Here is a 20,496-nt window from a genome sequence, read left to right on the forward strand (position 1 = left end):
CCTATCCCATTAAATGTTCCTGGTCTTTTTCAGTGTCTACCAGCTTGTTGTAAAAGAAGAACGGCCGCAGAAATCACGAAGAGCTGCAGACATCATTGAATGTTTCTCTGTTCCAATGAGCTACAAAAATGCTTCAAGTCTTGACTCCCCCCATTACTTTGCAGCTGAGTTGAAGCCAGTCAATCTTCCAGTTACACAGCCTTTCACAGTGGGAGACAACAAAACCTACAATGGCTATTGGAATGCTCCACTTTCACCATTGAAAAGCTACAGCATTTACTTTCAGGCTCTTAGTAAAGCAAATGGGGTAAGTGCATCATGAGCAAAATTCAGTCCATTTAACAATAAATCCCCTGGATCTTTTTTTTTAAAACAAGTGTGCCAAACCATGGGATTGTTTAATATTTGAAAGTAAGCATGTTGTATTATGACAAGTATACCCAAAGTGTATAACACATTTGTTTGAAGTTGGAGGAATTAAAATGATTGTCACTTTAATGTTCATTGCAACATATGTATTAGCTTGTTTGCAGTAGAAAACCAAGTAGGAAACTTGAGCAAGATCTCTTTGATGTAAGAGAAAAAAGATTCCTCCCACCCCGCCTCTATAATCCTGCTCAAAATCTGTGGGAGGGAGGGAGACAGACATTCTTTCAATGAACTAAACAGTAAACCAAAAATGCACAAGAGAGATTTCCCAGGGGTACCATTGTTGGTGGAAGGTGAAAATCTCCACTCAAGTTTTCTGTAAAGGTTAGGGAGAAGGAAGGATGCACATAGGTGTGTAGTTGTTATTTGTACTCTTGTTTGAAGACCTGCATCCTCCAACTCATAAGTAATGACAGCTCAAGAGCTGATATAATTCCAAATCATGCAGATAAAGAAAAAAAAAACAAGTTTGCACTTCAATCTGTAATTATTTAATAAGAGGTGCCAGTCCAAACTGCTTCCAGCTATCCATTTTTCTCCCATCAACTTCACTTTATAAACATTGCTTCGCGTAGAAATGATGCATTTAAAAAACCCTCTTTGATTGTACTGTAAATCTAAGATGTTTTTCCTAGTAAATAGCATCTTCTATTTTCAATACAATTTCAGATTAGCATCTTTTAATGATATTTGTATCTATCTATTTATCAATGCCTGGCTCTTCCTCTTCCCATGGTATTTTAATTAAATATGAATTAGTCACAGTAAAAATGAAATTTCAATGTTGATTTTGTCTTCAGGAGAAATATTTACATCAGGTAGTATAAACAGAATGATTTAATTGGATAAAAAATTGTAATCTCACTTGTGTCTTCATTTCTAATTATTGCTTTCTGTCCTTGATAACGTTCTTGGATTTTCTTCTGAGGTTGGAGTACAGAATTCAGAATATTAAGACACCCTCAACAACCATAGACAAAATTCTCAGAAAAAATTAAATAAAACTATGTGAGAAAAGGCAAGATATAAATGCTTAATGTTTTAAATAAATCAATGGAATTAAATGCATACATTAATAATTGTTGAAACCTTGTAAGATTATCAAATCTTGTGAGATTGTTATGTTTACATCTAAAATATTGGTCATAAAAGCTAAGCTTTTGAGAAATGCTAATGGTGAGATTGTCAAAAACTTAAATCCCAGAATTCCACCCACTTGGCAGGGGTTGTGGAATTTTAAATAAGGTACCAGGGGCTGTATATTTCTATTCTGTCAACATTCCTGTGCATTGTTGCACAATCTCATTGAATCAGGAACCAGTTGTATTTTCTCTATACAAATTTTTGCTTTCCACTCTCCTTTACACCCAACTCTGACATATTTCATTTAAGCATCTGGCTTTTGACAAGTGCATAAAGTGAAAAATCACACATTCCAGTAAACAGGTGGTTTGTATTATATAATGAAAGAATATTCAGTTTCATACTTGTTTTATTTAGACTATCTTTGGATGGAGATCCAGAAAATTCAACTCCTGTGTGACAGCCTCGAGACTAGAACACATTTTGGCATATTACACCAAAAATGGCACATTGTGCAACAAATCCAAAAAACAGAGTTTGCTGCCTAAGCAGCGGGTTGGACTAGATGACCTCCAAGATACCTTCCAACATTATTATTATTGTTGTTGTTGTTGTTGTATTAAATGGCTGATCTAAGTTGGCTACAATTTAACAGACATAATATATAAATATCTATTGTGTCATTTTCAATGTAACAACACTTATGTCAAGTTTCCGACAGATGAGCTCTTGAAAGAACTCTGAGGCATTGTTTACCTTAAAAGTCTTTTATTAGAGCCCTAAAACATCGGCAATGCTTGTGAGAAGCTGGAATCTGAATTTCCCTCCCCTTAGCACAATAATATTAAACACAATTCTCCTCCTTTGGTTGCTGTCATTAATCACATTCTCCAATTAGTTTGAAGGGTTAGTTCTCCCTTCTTAGCGTAACCCCCCCCCCCAGTTCTTTCTTATGTTTCTTGTTACATTCAAGCTTGAAACTATTCTGCTACTGTTGTTTATGTCTAACTAATTTCTCATACATTCTTCCTTCCCCCTCCCTTCTTCAACTAACTTTAACTCTAAAAGTGATACACAAGTAGAAATATGAAATAGCTGCTTCTTCATCTTTTGTCAAAGAAAGAACATCCGATGTTAGCAGCGTTGACAACTTAGCTATTGAGAAAAGAGACTGAAGGGTTACAGTACAGTTTACGTGGCCCCAAACTAGAGCTCTAACATGCAAAAAACATTTTTTCTTTAAAAAGAAAAAAAAATAAAAATTAAATTTATTCCAAAGGAAATGTTATTGAAGTTTTAGAACATAGTATAAATTAACATCTAGAGCAGGTGTGTCAAACTGCCGGCCCGTGGTCCAGTTGCATCATGCGGAGGCCGCGCCCGCCTCAGCTCTGGCAATGCAAAGAAAAGTTGTGATATATCACAACATGTCACATGATGTGGCAAGTTCGACACCTGTGATCTAGAGGAAAACACACATATATTTTTAGAAAGAATAGGAAATCATAGTAGATGCCTTATTATTATCCAAGCCTAATTTGTAGTAAAAGGATATCAGATGACAAGACGACATACTCTTATTAGTCATAATATAGAATTTAAGCAGACCTTGCCATAGTGCGGGAATGATTCTAGGAAGAAGACAGAATTTAATTCAAACTGAAACTAATAAGTAACTTGGTCTGGCAATACTGAGTGTTCAGATGTCAGACATTGATCTATCCCTGTCCTTTATTGCATGTGTCACAAACTAATACAAATATAGCTGTATAATATACTAATGCTATAGCATTTTTACAAGTCCCAGGTATCAGTACCGAAACACAAAGCTGAGGTATTTTTTTTCCCTATGAAGCAGTGGAAACAGTATTGGAATAAAGTAATTTTTCCCCACCCAAAATCTGCAGCTTAACATATTGTTAAGCATAGCAGTGTGGATTGTCCTTAGCAGGATTGCATGTCCTCCTTGTGCAACCATATCTTTAAAGAAAAATAAATAAATAAAGGATGAGGGGACTCTCTAGAGGGCAATATATTCAATGTGTGAGAGGTGAACAGCAACTCTGCACAATTGCCAAATGTGCCCAGAAAACAATTTCACTTCTGTGACAGTTGGGTTTGGGACTTATCAGAGCATTCCTGTCATGAGCTCTGGAAGTCTGATACCAGAATGTGGGTTATGTTTTTCCAAAATTTAGTGTAATTTGAAGCAAAAGAACATAAATAGAAAAATAAAGCCCTGATATAGGCATTTTATCACTGGAAACTAGAACTGTCAATCAGAAAACTCTGCCTCCACCCATGCATTTGACTGAACTTTTATTTTTTGATGGAAGTTTGGATGAGTTTGTGGCATGTTCATATTATGAGTGTTGACCCGGAATTAGGGGACAGTATAGGAACGCGGTGGCTCAGTGGGTTAGGACGCTGAGCTTGTCGATCGGAAGGTCGGCAGTTTGACGGGTCGAATCCCGACTGCCGCATAACAGATTGAGAGGCCTGTTACTCGTCCCAACTTCTGTCAACCTAGCAGTTCGAAAGCACGTAAAAATGTAAGTAGAAGAATAGGGACCACTACAGTGGGAAGGTAACAGCGTTCCGTGCGCCTTTGGCGTCTAGTCATGCCGGCCACATGACCACGGAGACGTCCTCGGAGAAGCGCTGGCTCTTCGGCTTTGAAATGAAGATGAGCACCGGCCCCTAGAGTCAGAAACGACTAGCACGCATGTGCGGGGGAACCTTTAAATTTACCTTATAGGAAATATGAATTGTGAATGTGCAGATGGCCCTGCTGTCTTTGGGCACTTGCAAAGTCCTGGATGCAGGGTCATGAAAGGCCAGTAAAAAAAACACCCAATGTCCTAACCCACCCGAGAACATACAATATCTTTAGGGAAACACCCAAAAGGGAACATGTTTAGCTACTTCTGCTCTCTTTACAGTATGCCAGACTTATTGGTTGAAATCTTTATTGTATGTGTGTCAGCTGTGCTGGATGGCTTGCTTATGTAACCAGAAAGAATAAATACAAGGATTTCTTGTCATTCACAGTTGCTCTATTTTAGAGGAGCCCATCTTTGTTCAGCTGAATAAAAATGTAAAACTTGAAGGTAACTTCTGGTTTCCTGTATTTTTTTATCAAGCAAAACCTCAGAACCTGCATACCATGAGGTTAAAATGTTTTTAACCTCTCCTACTCTCCTACAGATTGTTTACTCTTAAACTTGGAAGAAGTTTTGAATATTTCTGAAGTGGGAAATAGTACCTTTTTAAAAAAATAATCTGATAGAGTTGCCCTCTTGTGTTAGTCAGCTGGTAGAAATGATAGCATTAGGACAGTCTACTTAAAGAAGTATTCTGGGAGCAAGAAATATACCATATGATATACAATAATACTGGTCTCACCAGATGTAGAATCATGTGTTTAGCTTATCCCACCAGAAAATATATTTGCTATAATAAAGTATTGTTCTATTTTTTTTAGAATTATTATTGAAATATAAGATGAAAATTGTAAATATATAATGCTATATTAATGCTTGCAAAATGTGCACAAAATAACCATATTGATAGAACCCTATTATATACAATAATTTATACAAGCAAAATGTGCAAAAAATAGCTACATTAATAAAGCTATATTATATACAATAATTTATTCAAAATCTGGTATTTGGAGACACATGTTTTACAATGTAAAACAGAGGAAGAAACAACATTTGTAGTTTATTACCACCCAACAAATATTTCTTTTTCAGAACCATAAAGACAAATTGCAAGGTACAACTGGATTATATATCATTTGGATATGAATTGTGTGTTCTTAAATTTGCATAAACAATTTTTTGGAACAAAAGGTTATCTAGATGAGTCTAAATCAAATCTGTATGGTTTGCAAAATTTTCCTATACTTTTATATTCTAACAATTGATTTGAAATGATTTGTAACTGTCCTTAACTCTTCTGTACAGCTTATTTTTTTTATATTTATATCAAGTTTTATATTTTTATGCTAGGCATATATTTTTTCAAATATGCATTTCCTTGTAAACGTGTGTGACTAGAGTATGATGAACACTAGAGGACTCTATTTATACCTGTGTATTTTTGTCCTTTTTGCAGATTGCACCATTTCCCTTTCACTAATGTGCATATTGAATTTAATTTATATCCCCAATCTATTCCCTGATAATGGAACTCAGGTTTTATGAACAGTGGTATCAATTTGCATTTAGTAAGGCTGAATACTCTTCAAAAGTGATTTGAAATGCTTCAAGTCTCATGCAGAAATAGCATTTCTTTTTTGTTCATTAAAGTAACCCGATCTTTTTTTCAGGTTTCCATATAAGCATGAAAAAAATGATACCCTTTAAGGAATTCATCATCAAAGTTAGGGTGACTCTTGAAGCAATAGGAATCTGAAAAATATCATTTTCCTTTACATGAATAGTAGATGAGAAGTGTATGCTTGCATTCTGGTCAGGTCCAAGGTACTTCCATTTTCACTGTGTGCACAGCCCTATATTTATTATGCTAGCCATAGATATTCCAGACATATTCTTTATGTATAACTATAGGTGAAGGATATTGTTCCTTCTTAAATGCTTCATAAAGAAACAATCTGATGTCCTTTCATATTCTGTCATTTGCAGGAAACCAAAATAAATTGTGTCCGGCTAGCCACGAAAGGTATGTTCAACATCTCTTTCTCCTCTCTTTAAATTATAGAAACAAATTTCTTCAGTGATATAAAGTACAAGCACTTTAAGATGATCTTTAAGATGCCCCTGGATCTTTCTTTCTTTTGTTACCAGAGAATAATTGCAAGCAAGGCTGTTTTTCTAAATATATGTAGTTATTGTCATTTACACAATACCATAAAGTGGAATATCCATACATTGATTTAAACCAGAAAAGCCACTGTGGTTTTTTTTTTCCAGTACACTGATGATACCCAACTTTTTCTTTCCACCCCGACCCAACCCAGTGATGCCCTCACTGTGATGTCCCATTGCCTGGAGGCGGTCCGGGTTTGGATGGGGAGAAACAGGCTTTGTCTCAATCCTGACAAGACTGAGTGGCTGTTCATACCAGCATCTCGGGCTGACCAGCCTTCTCCATCATTAACAATAGGGGGTGAGGTATTACCCCCCCGTTGATAGGGCTCGCAACTTGGGAGTCCTCCTGGATTCACTGCTCAGTTTGGAAGATCATATAGGAGCCGTGACTAGGGGAGGCTTTTGCCAAGATTCGCCTGGTGTGCCAGTTGCGTCCCTATCTGGACCGAGATGCTCTACGTACAGTCACTCATGCGCTCGTGACCTCCCGGTTAGACTACTGCAATGCCCTCTACATGGGGATGCCCACCCGAAGGCTTCAACTGGTGCAGAATTCAGCCACGCGAGTTTTGATGGGAGCTTCCTGATACTCCCATGTAACACCTCTATTCCGCGAGCTGCATTGGCTTCCGGTTGCCCTCCGGGTGAGATTCAAGGTTCTGGTAATGACCTATAAAGCCCTAAATGGCTTGGGTCCGGACTATCTAAGGGAACACCTGCTGCTGGCATCATCTTCCCATCGTCCTGTGCACCCCCACAGGGAGGGCCTTCTCAGGGTACCGCCGGTTAATGAATGCTGGCGGGTTATTCCCAGGTGAAGGGCATTCTCTGTGGGTGCGCCTGCCCTATGGAACCAACTACCCACAGAACTTAGAACTGCCCCCGACCTTCGCTCATTTCGCCGGGACCTGAAAACTTGGCTCTTCGATCTGTTTGGTCCAGACTGTGGGGTTGTTAATTTAACTGGGTTTTAGATTTACTCTTGGGGCTTGAATTTAATTTAATTGTTTTAATTGTTTTTAATTTTTTTGTATTCATGGTTTTAACTGCCCTGTAAACTGCCCTGAGTCCTACGGGAATAGGGCGGTATACAAATCCAATAAAATAAATAAAAAAATAAATAAAAAGATCTCTTTCCACTACTTCCTCTACTTTCTTTCAAATAATTCTTATGCTTTTAAGAATACCATGCTCCAGGCAGAGCTTTCAGTTTTGATAATGATATGGAAGTGATAATCAAGCTGGTAAATAGAATTCAAAAGAGAGTGCATGCCTTGATTTCCAATGAGAGTGTTTTCACAATATCTAAAAGTTCAGTGTTGATTTGTACAAGTTCTGCTGATGTGTCTCCAGGGTCCTTGACAAGAATGACTTCAAATTAATGGTAATTTAAGATGAGAAATCAAACCATTGTCCCCATACTAATGTCTAGCCTAATCTAAACAGAATAGTGGTGCTTTGTTAAAATAAATTTGACACCCCTCAATCTAAATGACAGAGATGTGATTCCTGTGGAAAGGCATGAATCAAGCAGGTAGCTTTGCCAGCAAAGGTGTCAATAGAACAATTTATTTGTAACAAAAACTGAAAGCAGAGTATTCCTGTCTGCCAAATCTCTTTCCTCAGTAAAAATGCCCTTGAATACAGTTGCAGAAATGTGGAAAATGTGTGCATTTTAAAACTGTATTACAATCAGTTTAATATAGACTTTTCCCCCCAAATTTCATTTTGGTGCCAAGCTGAATAATATAATTATTATTGTTCTATTTATGTCAATGCCTATTTTCTCATGTTATGGTTTTATTTTTCCTGTAGCTTCTATTGCAATTTTATGTGAAATCTAATGATCACTGTCAAGATGTAAAATTCACTGAATATTAGCACAGTATTTAAATATTTGGGGAAACCTCTTCTTACTGTACAACAATTAAGGAGTAAGAGTAAGAAGTAGCTATCTCTATATTTAGTGATTTAAAACAATGTTCCTGAAATAACAAAACTGTTATCTGTGGTGCCATGAATATCTTCACTGGTCTCTTACTTTAGAGGAAATAACTAGAGCATTTTAAGCCAATAAAGGAGTTCATCATAACATTTAAACTTTATTTATAAGTTAGCCTTTTCCTACACGATATATTTTTCATATTGACAACAAAATTTATCGGCTTTTCTTCAATGGCTATAATTACATCAAAGGGTTGGCTTGGCAACCCCAATTCCATTCTCTGTTTCCATGATCCTGACTTTGTTTTGTCTTTACATCATGATTTACCCAGACTTATCCTTCTGTTTTTGATATCACAGAATACTAACTAGCCACAAAATGAAAAAAGTCAGAACAATTCATTATTATACTGATAGCTGTTTCCATCAGCAAAGGTTATCTTCTACTGAAATTCGCAACCATGAAATGTCTTCATGATACAAACTAAGGCATAATACATTTGTTTAGTTCCAACTTAAAACAGTGGGATTTGTCAAATCAGATTTGTGGTTTAGCGGTATGTGTGAACCCAGCCACTATGACTCATTCAGCATACCTTGGTTAAATCAAAGCATTGATAAACCTGTGATGATCCCAGAGATTAATCATTGGATCACATCTGAAAGTAATATTTCTATGTATTATATCTCCTGCTTAAAAAGGAAAGGAATTGGCAAAAGTCTTGAAACATTAATGCAGAGATACCTGTCTGAAAACCATATAGTGTAAGGAAGTTTTTCTGCAACTGTCATGAAATTAAAGAATTACATTAAAATGACATCAAAAATATTTTTAAAAAGTGACTCATATTAAATTGGAGCCAGAGGGGGAAAAATATTAATTCTTCAGATTTGTCATCCAAAGGCCTTGGCTACTAATTGACAAAAAAAAACCCCTAAGGGTAGTAAAAGAAGAAAGATATTTTCAATGTGATCGAAAAGGACCTTGTATGCTTTCTTTGTTGTAGTGTCTGCCCTTTGGAGCAGCATTACCCCATAGATTTTTAGACTGCCCCAATTATGCAATGTTTCAGATTATCTCTGAAAGGTTGACCTCCATAGAAACTACACCCATTTTTATGCAGGTTCCTAGCTTATGTGGAAGTCAGTGAACTGTACTTGTGAAGACTTTCAATCTATGGGTAATGATGCTAAACATGTAGCAGGAATCTCTTGAGTTGTATCCGTGGAGATGCAGTTTGCATGGAGTAAAACATTTGAATAGAAATTAAGACAAAAATGTTTGAGATTCAGTCATGTGAACATAGGAAGGGGACAGTTGTTGAAACTTTGACACAGGGTTGTAAGTACCTCCAGGGAGATTGGTCATAACTTCAAAAAGTCACTAAGTAACTGATCATAAGTCGATGACTACTTTTACCTAGGGACACTGCAACTATCATAAATACACACTGGTTATCAAGTGCTCAAATTTTGATCACATGACCATGGGAATGCTGTGATGGTCATAATGAGCAATGAGATACTCTCTCTCAACCCAACCCACCTCACAGAAAGTTGTTGTGGGGAAAATAGGAGGAGGAAGGTATGTTTGTTGCTTTGAGTTATTTATAAAAATAATAAAGTTGGGATACAAATAAATAAGTGTGAGGATCAGTCATAAATCACTTTTATCACCATCATGGAAACTTTGGTTGCTAAGTAAATGGACTACTTGTGGTTTTTGCATATTCTGCTCTCTTCTGACGTAGTGAAGGATTAGCAACTTCTTCCCATTTATAATGCACTTGACCAAAAACTGCTTTCAAAGGAGGTCTATTCTTTCTCTCATTTCTTACTTCATATGTTCTACCATTCCTGAATAACCTGGGAAACTATCTGGTCTTACTGTAAAGTCTTGTAGTCTTCAGGTATGAGATAACATTTCCAATTTTAACCAATGTTAATTACAAGTGGCTCCAAAATGAAATATTAGAAACTTGTGTAAAGTTTCAAGACATATTATATTACACTTAGTGACAAGAGTATCTACCATAAAACAATGAATCAGTGAACACCTAGAGGCAAAGAAAGTCATCACCAAAAGCCAACATGGGCATGTCAAAAACATATCATGCCAGACAAATCTTATTGCATTCTTTGACCAAGTGACAAAATTAGTGGACCAGAGGAATTCTGTGGATATAATTTACTTGGACTTCAGTAAGGCATTTGATAAAGTAGACCACAACCTACTACTGGATAAGATAAAAAAATGCGGGTTAGACAGCATCACCACCAGATGGATTCAGAACTGGCTGACCAACTGCACTCAAAGTGTAGTCCTCAATGGAACTGCATCTACATGGAGGGAAGTATGCAGTGGTATACCCCAAGGGACTGTTTTGTGCCCAGTATTCTTAAACATCTTCATCAATGATTTTGGTGAGGGATAGATGGGGAACTTATCAAATTTTCAGAGGACACCAAGGTGGCTGGAATAGCCAACACTCCAGAAGATAGGCTTAAGATACAGGAGGATCTTGACGGACTTGAACATTGGGCACTATCTAACAAAAAGAAATTCAGTGGTGAAAAAAGTAAGGGTCTACATTTAGGAAAGAAAAACCAAATGCAGTTATAGTATAGGTGGTACCTCACTCAATAGTAATAACTGTGAGAGGGATCTCAGAGTCCTAGGGGACAATCACTTAAATATGATACTGTGTTTAGGATGCATATTTTAAGACAGGCATTGCTGAGAGTTTGGAAGAAGTATAGACATAAGTTAAGCAGCAAGATACCATTGTGGGCAATTCCAAAACACGCAATAGAAAATATACATGCTGGCTTTAAACATGATGTGACTACGTACAAGGAGATTTTAAGTTTGGAAAGGAATATTTGGTGCTTGAAATCATATAGCCTGTTGCGAGAAGAGAAGGTTGTCCAAACTTGGTTTCAATATATTCAGTTACGGGCCAGGTGGAAAGAAGACCAGAAAAATGGATTTACAATGACTGATGAAAATTTGATAAAGCAAATTAGAAACCAGGGACCAGCACATATTAAACGGACATATCTTGCATTGATAGAGATTGATTCAGAAACGGAGCTTGTTAAGGACTGCATGATAAAATGGGCCCAAAACATTCAGGAAGTTATTACAATGGACACGTGGGAGAAGATTTGGGTGAGGAATGTAAAATTTACTCAAGCTCAAAATCTAAGAGAGAACTTTTACAAAATGTTTTATAGATGGCATTTAGATCCCAAAAAGCTTGCAAGTATGTATCCGAAATACCAGCCTAAATGTTGGAGGTGTGGCGATGAAGATGCAACATATTTTCATATATGGTGGACATGTAAGAAGGTTAAGGCTTTTTGGATAAAAGTCTGGTGGAATATGCAGAAGATTTTTAAACGGAGGATAAAGTTTTGTCCGCATTTTTTTTTGTTGGGAATAATTGTTGACGCTACAGTTGTGGACTCTAAGTTGATGTTGAACTTAGTTACGGCAGCAAGACTTTTGATAGGTCAATATTGGAAGAAAGAGGAACTGCCGACTATAGAAGAATGGACTTTAAAGGTTTCCGACCTGGCAGAGATGGCGAAGATTTCAGCCTATTTGAAAGATCATTCGCAAGAACGTTATATTATGGAATGGAGAAAATGGATTGAGTTTATCCAGAACAAGTATAGGGTCAAGAAGTTTTATGTAGCATTCGAATGAGTCTTCTTTCGTTTCTCCTTCTTTTTTATTCTAGTTTTTTTATATATATTTATCATGGTTAAGGTGTGTTTTATCCTATATAAGCTAGAGAGTGATGGATTTTAGAATCTATAGTTTTTAGTATATGGTTGTTTATGATTGCTTTTTTATATACATATACCTTGTATTTAGCTCTGGGAAGTCGGGGGGGAGGGGGGGTGGAGGGAGGAGGGGAGGGAGGGAGGTTGGGGGGAGGTAGGGGGGGTATAGGGAGGGGGAAGGGGGGTTTTTTTTTAATGGAAAACTGTACTTTAAAACTTTTCAATAAAAAAAAAATCACTTAAATATGAGCCAACAGTGTGCTGCAGCTACCAAAAACAGCCAACACAGTGCTAGGCTGCATTAACAGAGGGATAGAATCAAGATCATGTGAAGTGTTTATAATGCCTTGGTAAGGCCACAATTGGAATTGTGCATCCAGTTTTGGTCAACACAATATAAAAAAGATGTTGAGACTCTAGACAGAGTGCAGAGAAGAGCAACAAAAATGATCAGGGGACTGGAGGCTAAAAATTATAAAGAATGGTTGCTGGAATTGGATATGTCTATTTTAATAAAAAGAAGGACTAGAGGTGACTTGATAGTAGTGTTCCAATATCTCAGGGGCTGCCACAAAGAAGAGGATGTCAAGCTATTCTCCAAAGCACCTGAAGGCAGGACAAGAAGCAACGGATGGAAACTAATCAAAGAGAGAAGCAACCTAGAACTAAGGAGAAATTTCCTGACAGTTAGAACAATTAATCAGTAGAACAACTTGCCTGCAGAAGTTGTGAATGCTCCAACACTGGAAGAAGAAGATTGGACAACCATTTGTTTGAAATGGTTAGGGTTTCCTGCCTAAGCAGGGGGACTGGACTAGAAGACCTCCAGAGTCCCTTCCAACTCTGTTATTCTAATTCTAAAAAACCCCATAATAATTGCTAAAGAATGTATAAATTGAATAAAAATAAATTCTTTTTTCATTTCAGGAGTTTGGGTGAAACAAAAGATGAAATTTCCTAACCTGAAATTAAATAAGGTGGGCTGAGCTGAAACAATTTCAAGAGGGGGGAAAAGAAAGAAAGGTGATATTTAATATCAGTGTCTCTAAAGGTAACTTGTTACCTTACCAATTTCCATTTTGTCAGTGTAGGACTCTTTCAAATAATCTTAATCAAATAATCTGCAAGCAAGATGAATTCATTCTGATTTTTTTAAAAAAACGTATGCTTGCGGGTTTACCATTGTACGATGCAATCCCTGTTTAATTTAGAAGGAAACTGGCTAACAGGAGTTTTTGCCATTTCTGTGTTTCTGGAACTTCATAAATAATGAAAAAGAAGAAAACATTGATAAAGAAATTAATTCTTTTTTTTCCATAATCATTTGGAAATCAACTCATGACTGCTTATCCCCAACCCCAACTATTTACCCAATGAAAAAAAAATGGGGATGGATATTTTGGTGAGGCCTTGAATAAAGCAAGAATTGTTTCCTAAATCACTCCAAAGGTTAGTGACCACAACTGAGACTGGCAACTCTCTTGTTAAGGCAAGGAGTTGTCAGTAAAGGCACAACTGTGCTTACAATCTTACTTCAGCTTTCCTTTGCTTCACAGACCTGTGAAGATCATTAATGAGAGGATTGGTTCTAAAGTTACTTTTTCATCACCGTCATAATTGCAAACAATCACTAAATGAGGCAGTTGTACCCTTTATGTATACGTGTGTACTTATAAATTTAAACAAACATCTAAATAATTTTCTTCTCAGTATATGCCTCTGATATTTATATGCAATAGATCCTGTTTTATTTTAAACAATGAATTTCCTGAATTTATTATAATGTTTAGTATATTAGAAACATACATGCATAAAATATGATTAATCTACTCATCTGCACTACTGCGCTACTCTACATATCACTCAAATGAATATAAAACTGCTATCTTCCTTTTTTTTCTTTACTAGTAGTACAATCTGTTTTGTGCCTTTAGTCTTTTTCATACTTGAACTTGTATCCATGACAAACTAGTTATGTTTAAATGAGAAAGAAGTGGGACTTTATCCAGAATAAAAGAAAAAACAAACAGTGAACATGTTTATCAACCTTAATGTGCATCACTAGTAAAACAAGCATTCCTTTCAAATAAGATAATAATTAAGCCTCAATTTATTTCTTCTCTGCCACAGAATTTAATTGGAAAAAATCTGTTGTTGCATCCTTAGTTTCTTTAATGACATCCTGTAAATTCTATATACTTTAATCTGGTATGGGTTTCTTTTTTTTTCTTGTAAATTGATTTTTTTTCCTGTTCTCCCGGAACAATATCTGTTAGTATTAATACTTTATTTGTGAAAATTGCATTATCTTGTGAATGGTATATAATTGACTCATGAAATGAAGAACATATTTCATTAATTCTAATTGAAACATAGGCAGAGGGCTCATAAATGGTTCTTTATCTCATATATAATTATATATATTAAAATTTTGAGTGCAAATTTTTAGGATTAAAATGCGATTTTCTGAAATGCCACATTTTTATTTTTATTTCTTTTTTTTCTTTTCTCTCTCATGCATGCTGCCTGGAAACTGTTTTTCTTGTTCTTAGCAGTAATAGGTAGGCAACAGGTGACCACCCGAAACCCACCCAGCCTCATGAGCACAGGTGATTATCAGTACAGGAAAGGAACTGTCATAAAAAATGCAAACATTTTGACAGTTACTGGATTGTTATGTCATTTGTCTGCATGTTGAAACAAGTATGCTCTCATTTCTCATTCTCATTTGTTTAATAGCATATTTCTTAGTAATTTTACACTCTGCCAGCATAAGTGCAGTTTGAATATTTGCAGATAGCAGTTAAACAATACCTTTATTCAGAATGACACTCCATTGCCATGCTAGCCTTAAAGTTTCAGATGTAATACTGGGAGCTAGTGATCTTTGGATTGTTTGTATGGATATTTTCCTAATAAACAAAAGGAATTGTAGCAGTACTTCTTTTTTTAAAAAAAATTGAGAATCAAAAAAGGATGTTGGAAAAATCAAGTCAAAAATAAAAAAAACAGAATAGTATTAAATATCTTTTCAAATGGGTTGACATGATAAACATATTTAACTACTCAGAAAACAAGCAGTTTAATTTTTAAGTTGACATACACAGCATGTTTAATATGGCTTCATGAACTTTATCAAAATTTCAACTAATCTATGCACATAGAAGATAAGGATACAGTGTTTTTCAACAAAATGTAAACCAAGGAAGACTAAAATTATATATAATAAAATATATATAATTTTAGTCTTCCTTGCTTTCCATTTTATGGGAAAACACTGTATCCTTATCTTACCTTGCATAGTGGCTGATTAAACATGGCTTTGTTTTAGAATTTTGCTTTAAGTCATAATGCCTATATTCTCTTAAGATAAGCATACAAAGATGAGCTTTGTTCAGTTAAATAAACAGAGTTAGCTTAAGTTTGCTATCTTTAAAGTGGTTCCAAGCACCAATATATTTTAGTGTCCAGTTAATGAAAGCAAGCAAGCAAGTTATGTTAGCATTGTTTTATTCCAAATATAAGGATGTAGAAGGTCTATACTACATTCCCATTATTGACATCTTCAAGAATCAACACTCAGTTTCACTTTGTTTGACTCTCCTCATAATACAGGAGGATGTTATGTTTTCATTCCTCTTTCTGAAAAAAAAGGAATATATGCAGCTGAATAACATGAAGTCAAGAAAGGGTTGTAGTATATTTGTCATTCATTCATATTAAGGAGAGTATTTTGTTTGGTAGACTTGCAAATCATGAAAAATTTCTTTATCACATTTTCCCAGTATGTTGAACCTTTGAGGAATTGCATGAACAGTAAACTACAGTAGATTCACTGAATTCCAGGGACAAGCTAATAAAGCCAATATATACTAATCCAGTGAAAATATGGGCAAAATTTATCTTTCTGTTTTCCTTCAATATTCAATGTAACATGATTAGGATTATAGTACCTGTAGTAATATCACAATATTATTTGTAGTTGCATAAAATATGAGGACAGGTTTGGTGTAATAGTTACGGTACCACACTCCAAAATAGTAGAATCATGATTTCTACTCCAGCCTTAATCATTAACCCAGCTGGTTGACTTTGAGTCAGTCATGCCTTCTCAGCCCTAGGAAGAAGACAAAATCAAATCACTTTCAAAAAGATTGCTAAGAAAATCACAGGGATTTGTCTAGGCAGTTTCTAGAAATAAAGACTGATATGAAGATAACCTAATCAAAATCAGAATTATGACTATTATTATGTCTTCTTATGACTGTAATTTGGTTGCTTATATCTTACAATTTTTATTGTTTTATTTAGTATCCTAGTATGATTTATGTTGTTTGCTTATTTAGTATCCTATGATTATCACTAAGTGTTGTATTATGATTTATGATGAATATATTTTTATAATGATTATGATCATGATTTATCACTTGTTGCTTGTATGTACACTGAGAGCTTATGCACTGGAAACAAATTCTCTCTTTGTGTCCAGTCACACTTGTCCAATAAATAATTCTATTCTATTCTATTCTGTGATAAAGAAACTGTCAGATAGGAACATGGAAGAAAAACAGCTATTTCCCCCCCCCCCGGAAACTTGGAAGAATTTAGCGTCTGACAATTACTAAATAGCAGTCCAGATTTGGAGTTGGAAGGCGATGTGCTACTATACTATTTGTCTTTGGGATGATTTTTAATGTTTCTTCTTGCTCTGCTCCTAAAAGCATTTGTTGTAAAATAGAAAAAGAACAGTAAATAGGACATCTGTGAATCTCTCTGAGTGCACATTGAGGTAAAGCTGCATCAGACATCAGCACAACTTGTAATTTGCTAATGGCAATATGTATAGGAAATAATTGCCTCTAGAACAAAAGAAAGCCAGATTTACCCACTCCTCAATATATGAATAGCTTTATAACATCAACACTGTTCTTTTGAGTAATATTTAATTTACTAGGACTTGTTATTTTGTATTATTAAAGCAATTATATTATTTGCAAAATATTCTACTTTTATCTAGGTCAAATCTATTATTTGCTGTTGGTCTTTTCATTTACTTGGGTATTATTCATTTGACAAGTTCCTTCTTTGTTCTATTTTCATACAGTCTCTCATACCCTTCTTCTTAGGGTAGATTGATAAATATTGTCTTTGCATAATCACTCCAAAATATATACTGAAATGTAGGTTTCTTTCATACCATGATCAATTGTGGAAACAACAATAGTTATATTCAGAATAATAAATACTTAAAATTTACATGCTTGTTCAGTTTATAAGAGAACCTTTTTAATAAAGACTAATCATGATTTTTTAAAAAAATGTTCTTGAGGTGCATTTTGAGAGTGTGCTTATTAGCTTAATATAATTACAGTTATTGTTAGAAAATTTTAGAAGGAAAATCAATGATATTAAGACTAATTCTATGTGGACAATTGTTTTTCTGTTCCACTACTATCCTAGACATACATAGACACAGAAATAAAATGGAAGTAATTCATTCATAATCATTGAACTGAAACTTTTCTTAATATTAAGTTTCTGTTATATGTATTTAAAAAAAAAACATTTGAAACAATCACCAGAAGATTCAGAATTTTTTTTTTTTATTTTAATTCCATTTATATCCTGCCCTTCTCCGAAGACTCAGGGCGGCTTACAAGCTTAGCAGTAGCCTTCATTCTATGTATATGCCTGCTTATTAGGGCTTTCACACACACCCCAAGTGGCATTATTACAAAGTCAGCTTAATTGCCCCCAACAATCTGGGTCCTCATTTTACCTACCTCGGAAGGATGGAAGGCTGAGTCTTTACATGAATATATTTGAAGATGACCCAGACAGTATTTCACTTATTATATAATGTAGGACAAAAGAAAAGGGTAGTTTGCAATCACTTATCCAGAATGGATATACATTTCATAAGGCTTTATTCAGTTGATTGTCACCTGTATGAAGAAATGAAAAGGCATTTCAATGAAAGAATATTACACTGTGATTTTTGAGAAACAAAAACTGTTTCAATGGAACAATATAAAGCACCATTTTCAATTATCCTTGGTTATTTCAAAAAGTTATGATTAATATATTATAGCTATCCAGTATCCTTAAAGCTAAGCTTCCAAATTCATGATAAGATACTCCTATTAATAAACCATCCCCAGCTTTCTTGAGTACTTATCTGATTCTGCTATTATTATCCTTAATATGTCACATTTCTTTTTTTTCATACATTTGCTAAAGAATATATGCAATATAATAAACTTTTAATAATAACACTTGGAAAATACTGTTCTTGGAGAAAGAAAATTTATTTACACCAGTCATGAGCCTTATGTGAGCACTTTTGGAAAATCTGGAATAATTTTGTGATCAGAAAACAGTCACACAGAATCAGAACCTCCTTGTCTTGTCTTTTCCATGCCATCATTTTGTTTTCCAAGTGAGAAAAGAATCCAATTTAAATTTATTAAACTAACAACATGGTTAAGGGGGAGCTCACAATGATAGCTCTGTGTTTTCACTTCACAGTAGCAAAGAAATCTGTGTGGTAAACTGTTTTGATCTTTAACTATAGCTTATTCTTTTTAGAAATTTCCCTGTCCACTTAGCAGGATTTGAGAAGGATCAGGTAGTATTTCATTTCACTGTGCATCTACAAATTCCTTCTCTGCTTTGTATATTTATTAGATATTTTTAGACAGGATAGGTAAAATAAACATTTTCCACTTGAATTGGTAGAGTGGAATGTGATTCTGTACAAATAAAATGTTATAGAGAGAAGACAGTTCCAGGTATTATGAATTTTTTATCCAGATAGACTAGATTATGTCCAATAATTTACCATAACAGAAAGAGTATATGTCATTATATCATGAAAGTTTCCTTCTGTAAAATTGTTCTTCATTTTAAACAATTTCCTAATATTAAATGGAATTTGATTGGTTGCAATTTAAGTCCATTTTCCTGTGATTTGATTTTAGAAATGTTGAAACATAGGTCAGATCTTGATCAACCTTATAGTGACATATTTGAAAAAAATTGTTGCACCAAGGCTAAGCATATTTAGTTCCCCTAATTTCACAATAAAATTTGCTCAAGATGGCAAGTCTATGAATACCAGATGAAAAAGAAAGATTATTTCCCATCACCCAGAAACTATAATTCCATTATTGCAATTTGGCAATAGCAATACACTTAGACTTATATACCATTCCATTGTGCTTTACAGCATTCTCTGAGTGTTTTACAATGTCAGCATATTACCCCCCAACAATCTGGCCTTCATTTTACCAACCTTGGAAAGATGGAAGGTTGAGCCAGTCAGGCATTCTAACCACTGCTTTCTAACCACTGCACCACCACAGCTTTTTGTAGTTAAGTATTATTCCAGTAATTTTATTAACAAGCCAAGAATCCTTCATGAATATGTGCTAGGATAATTTTGCAAGATCCAATCTGGGTTAGTCACCGGGACGAGAGGTTTGGGCTTGGGCTTGACAACATAAGGCAGACATGTCAAACTCGTGATGTCATGTGACATTGCACAATGTATCAGCACAGTTTTGCCATTGCTAGCAATGGGGTGGGCGTGGTTTCTGCGTGACACATCCTGCCTGCGGGCCAGCAGTTCGACACCCCTGGAGTAAGGAAATAACAGACAATTGCGAGCCATCAACCTACCATTCAAACAACAGAAGGTACCACATAAATAGGACTCATTGAATAGCCCAAAACACTTATTCCAGCAGAGAGAAGTTCCCTGAGGATAGGTTCCAGCATGAGTCCAAAGGTTTGGAAGAGTCCTCTTGTCCCAATGACCAACCCAGATTGGATCTTGCAAGAATCCTTCATTTTTTCAAATACCTAGCAATTTGATCTCTTTTCCTTAAAGGAATAATATCACATCCATGTTAATTTGTTATTTTCAAGCCATTTCATAGAGTTATTGAAATCATTTTAACATAATATCTGTTTTAGCATATAAGTTGTCCCTCTCATTTTCTTCAACTGTAACATTAATAAACATTCAGAATTAGAGAACATAGAATTTATTTTTATGACATGCCATTCAATATATCATTTCAGTTTGATAAAGTAACTTTCCTTGACTATAACATTTGAACCAATTAATTTCAGATAATTATATAATTACCAGCTTCCAAGACTAAATATCAATAGAAACAATTCCATCAAAATGGAATGAAACCAATGAATGTATCAGAATAAATCAAATAACTGCGTTCTGAATACAAATGTTATTTTATTGGTTTTCAGCAGTCTGGCTTTGGAAAGCTATTTGCTCCTGAGATGTAGATTCCAAAAGATCATAGAAGCATTATCTCCATCAATCTTATTCTACAAAAATAATTGTCTGAGATAATTTGGACAGAAATCACTGGGCCCAAATTTA

General features: G+C 35.1%; 1 protein-coding gene across 1 annotated transcript in view; it reads left to right on the plus strand.

Moving 5' to 3' along the window:
* The window catches only part of PTPRT (protein tyrosine phosphatase receptor type T), a gene marked incomplete at both ends in the record, with an annotated part of 687,552 nt that overhangs the window by 549,101 nt on the left and 117,955 nt on the right, over positions 1–20,496 (plus strand). The window contains 2 exons of the mRNA XM_083358025.1: positions 34–307; positions 6,165–6,201. Coding sequence (XP_083214151.1) covers positions 34–307; positions 6,165–6,201 — 311 coding nt within the window. The remainder of the gene's footprint in view (positions 1–33; positions 308–6,164; positions 6,202–20,496) is intronic.

Source organism: Vipera ursinii (assembly GCF_947247035.1).
Source record: "Vipera ursinii genome assembly, chromosome: 3".
In the NCBI taxonomy this organism is placed as follows: Eukaryota; Metazoa; Chordata; class Lepidosauria; order Squamata; family Viperidae; genus Vipera; species Vipera ursinii.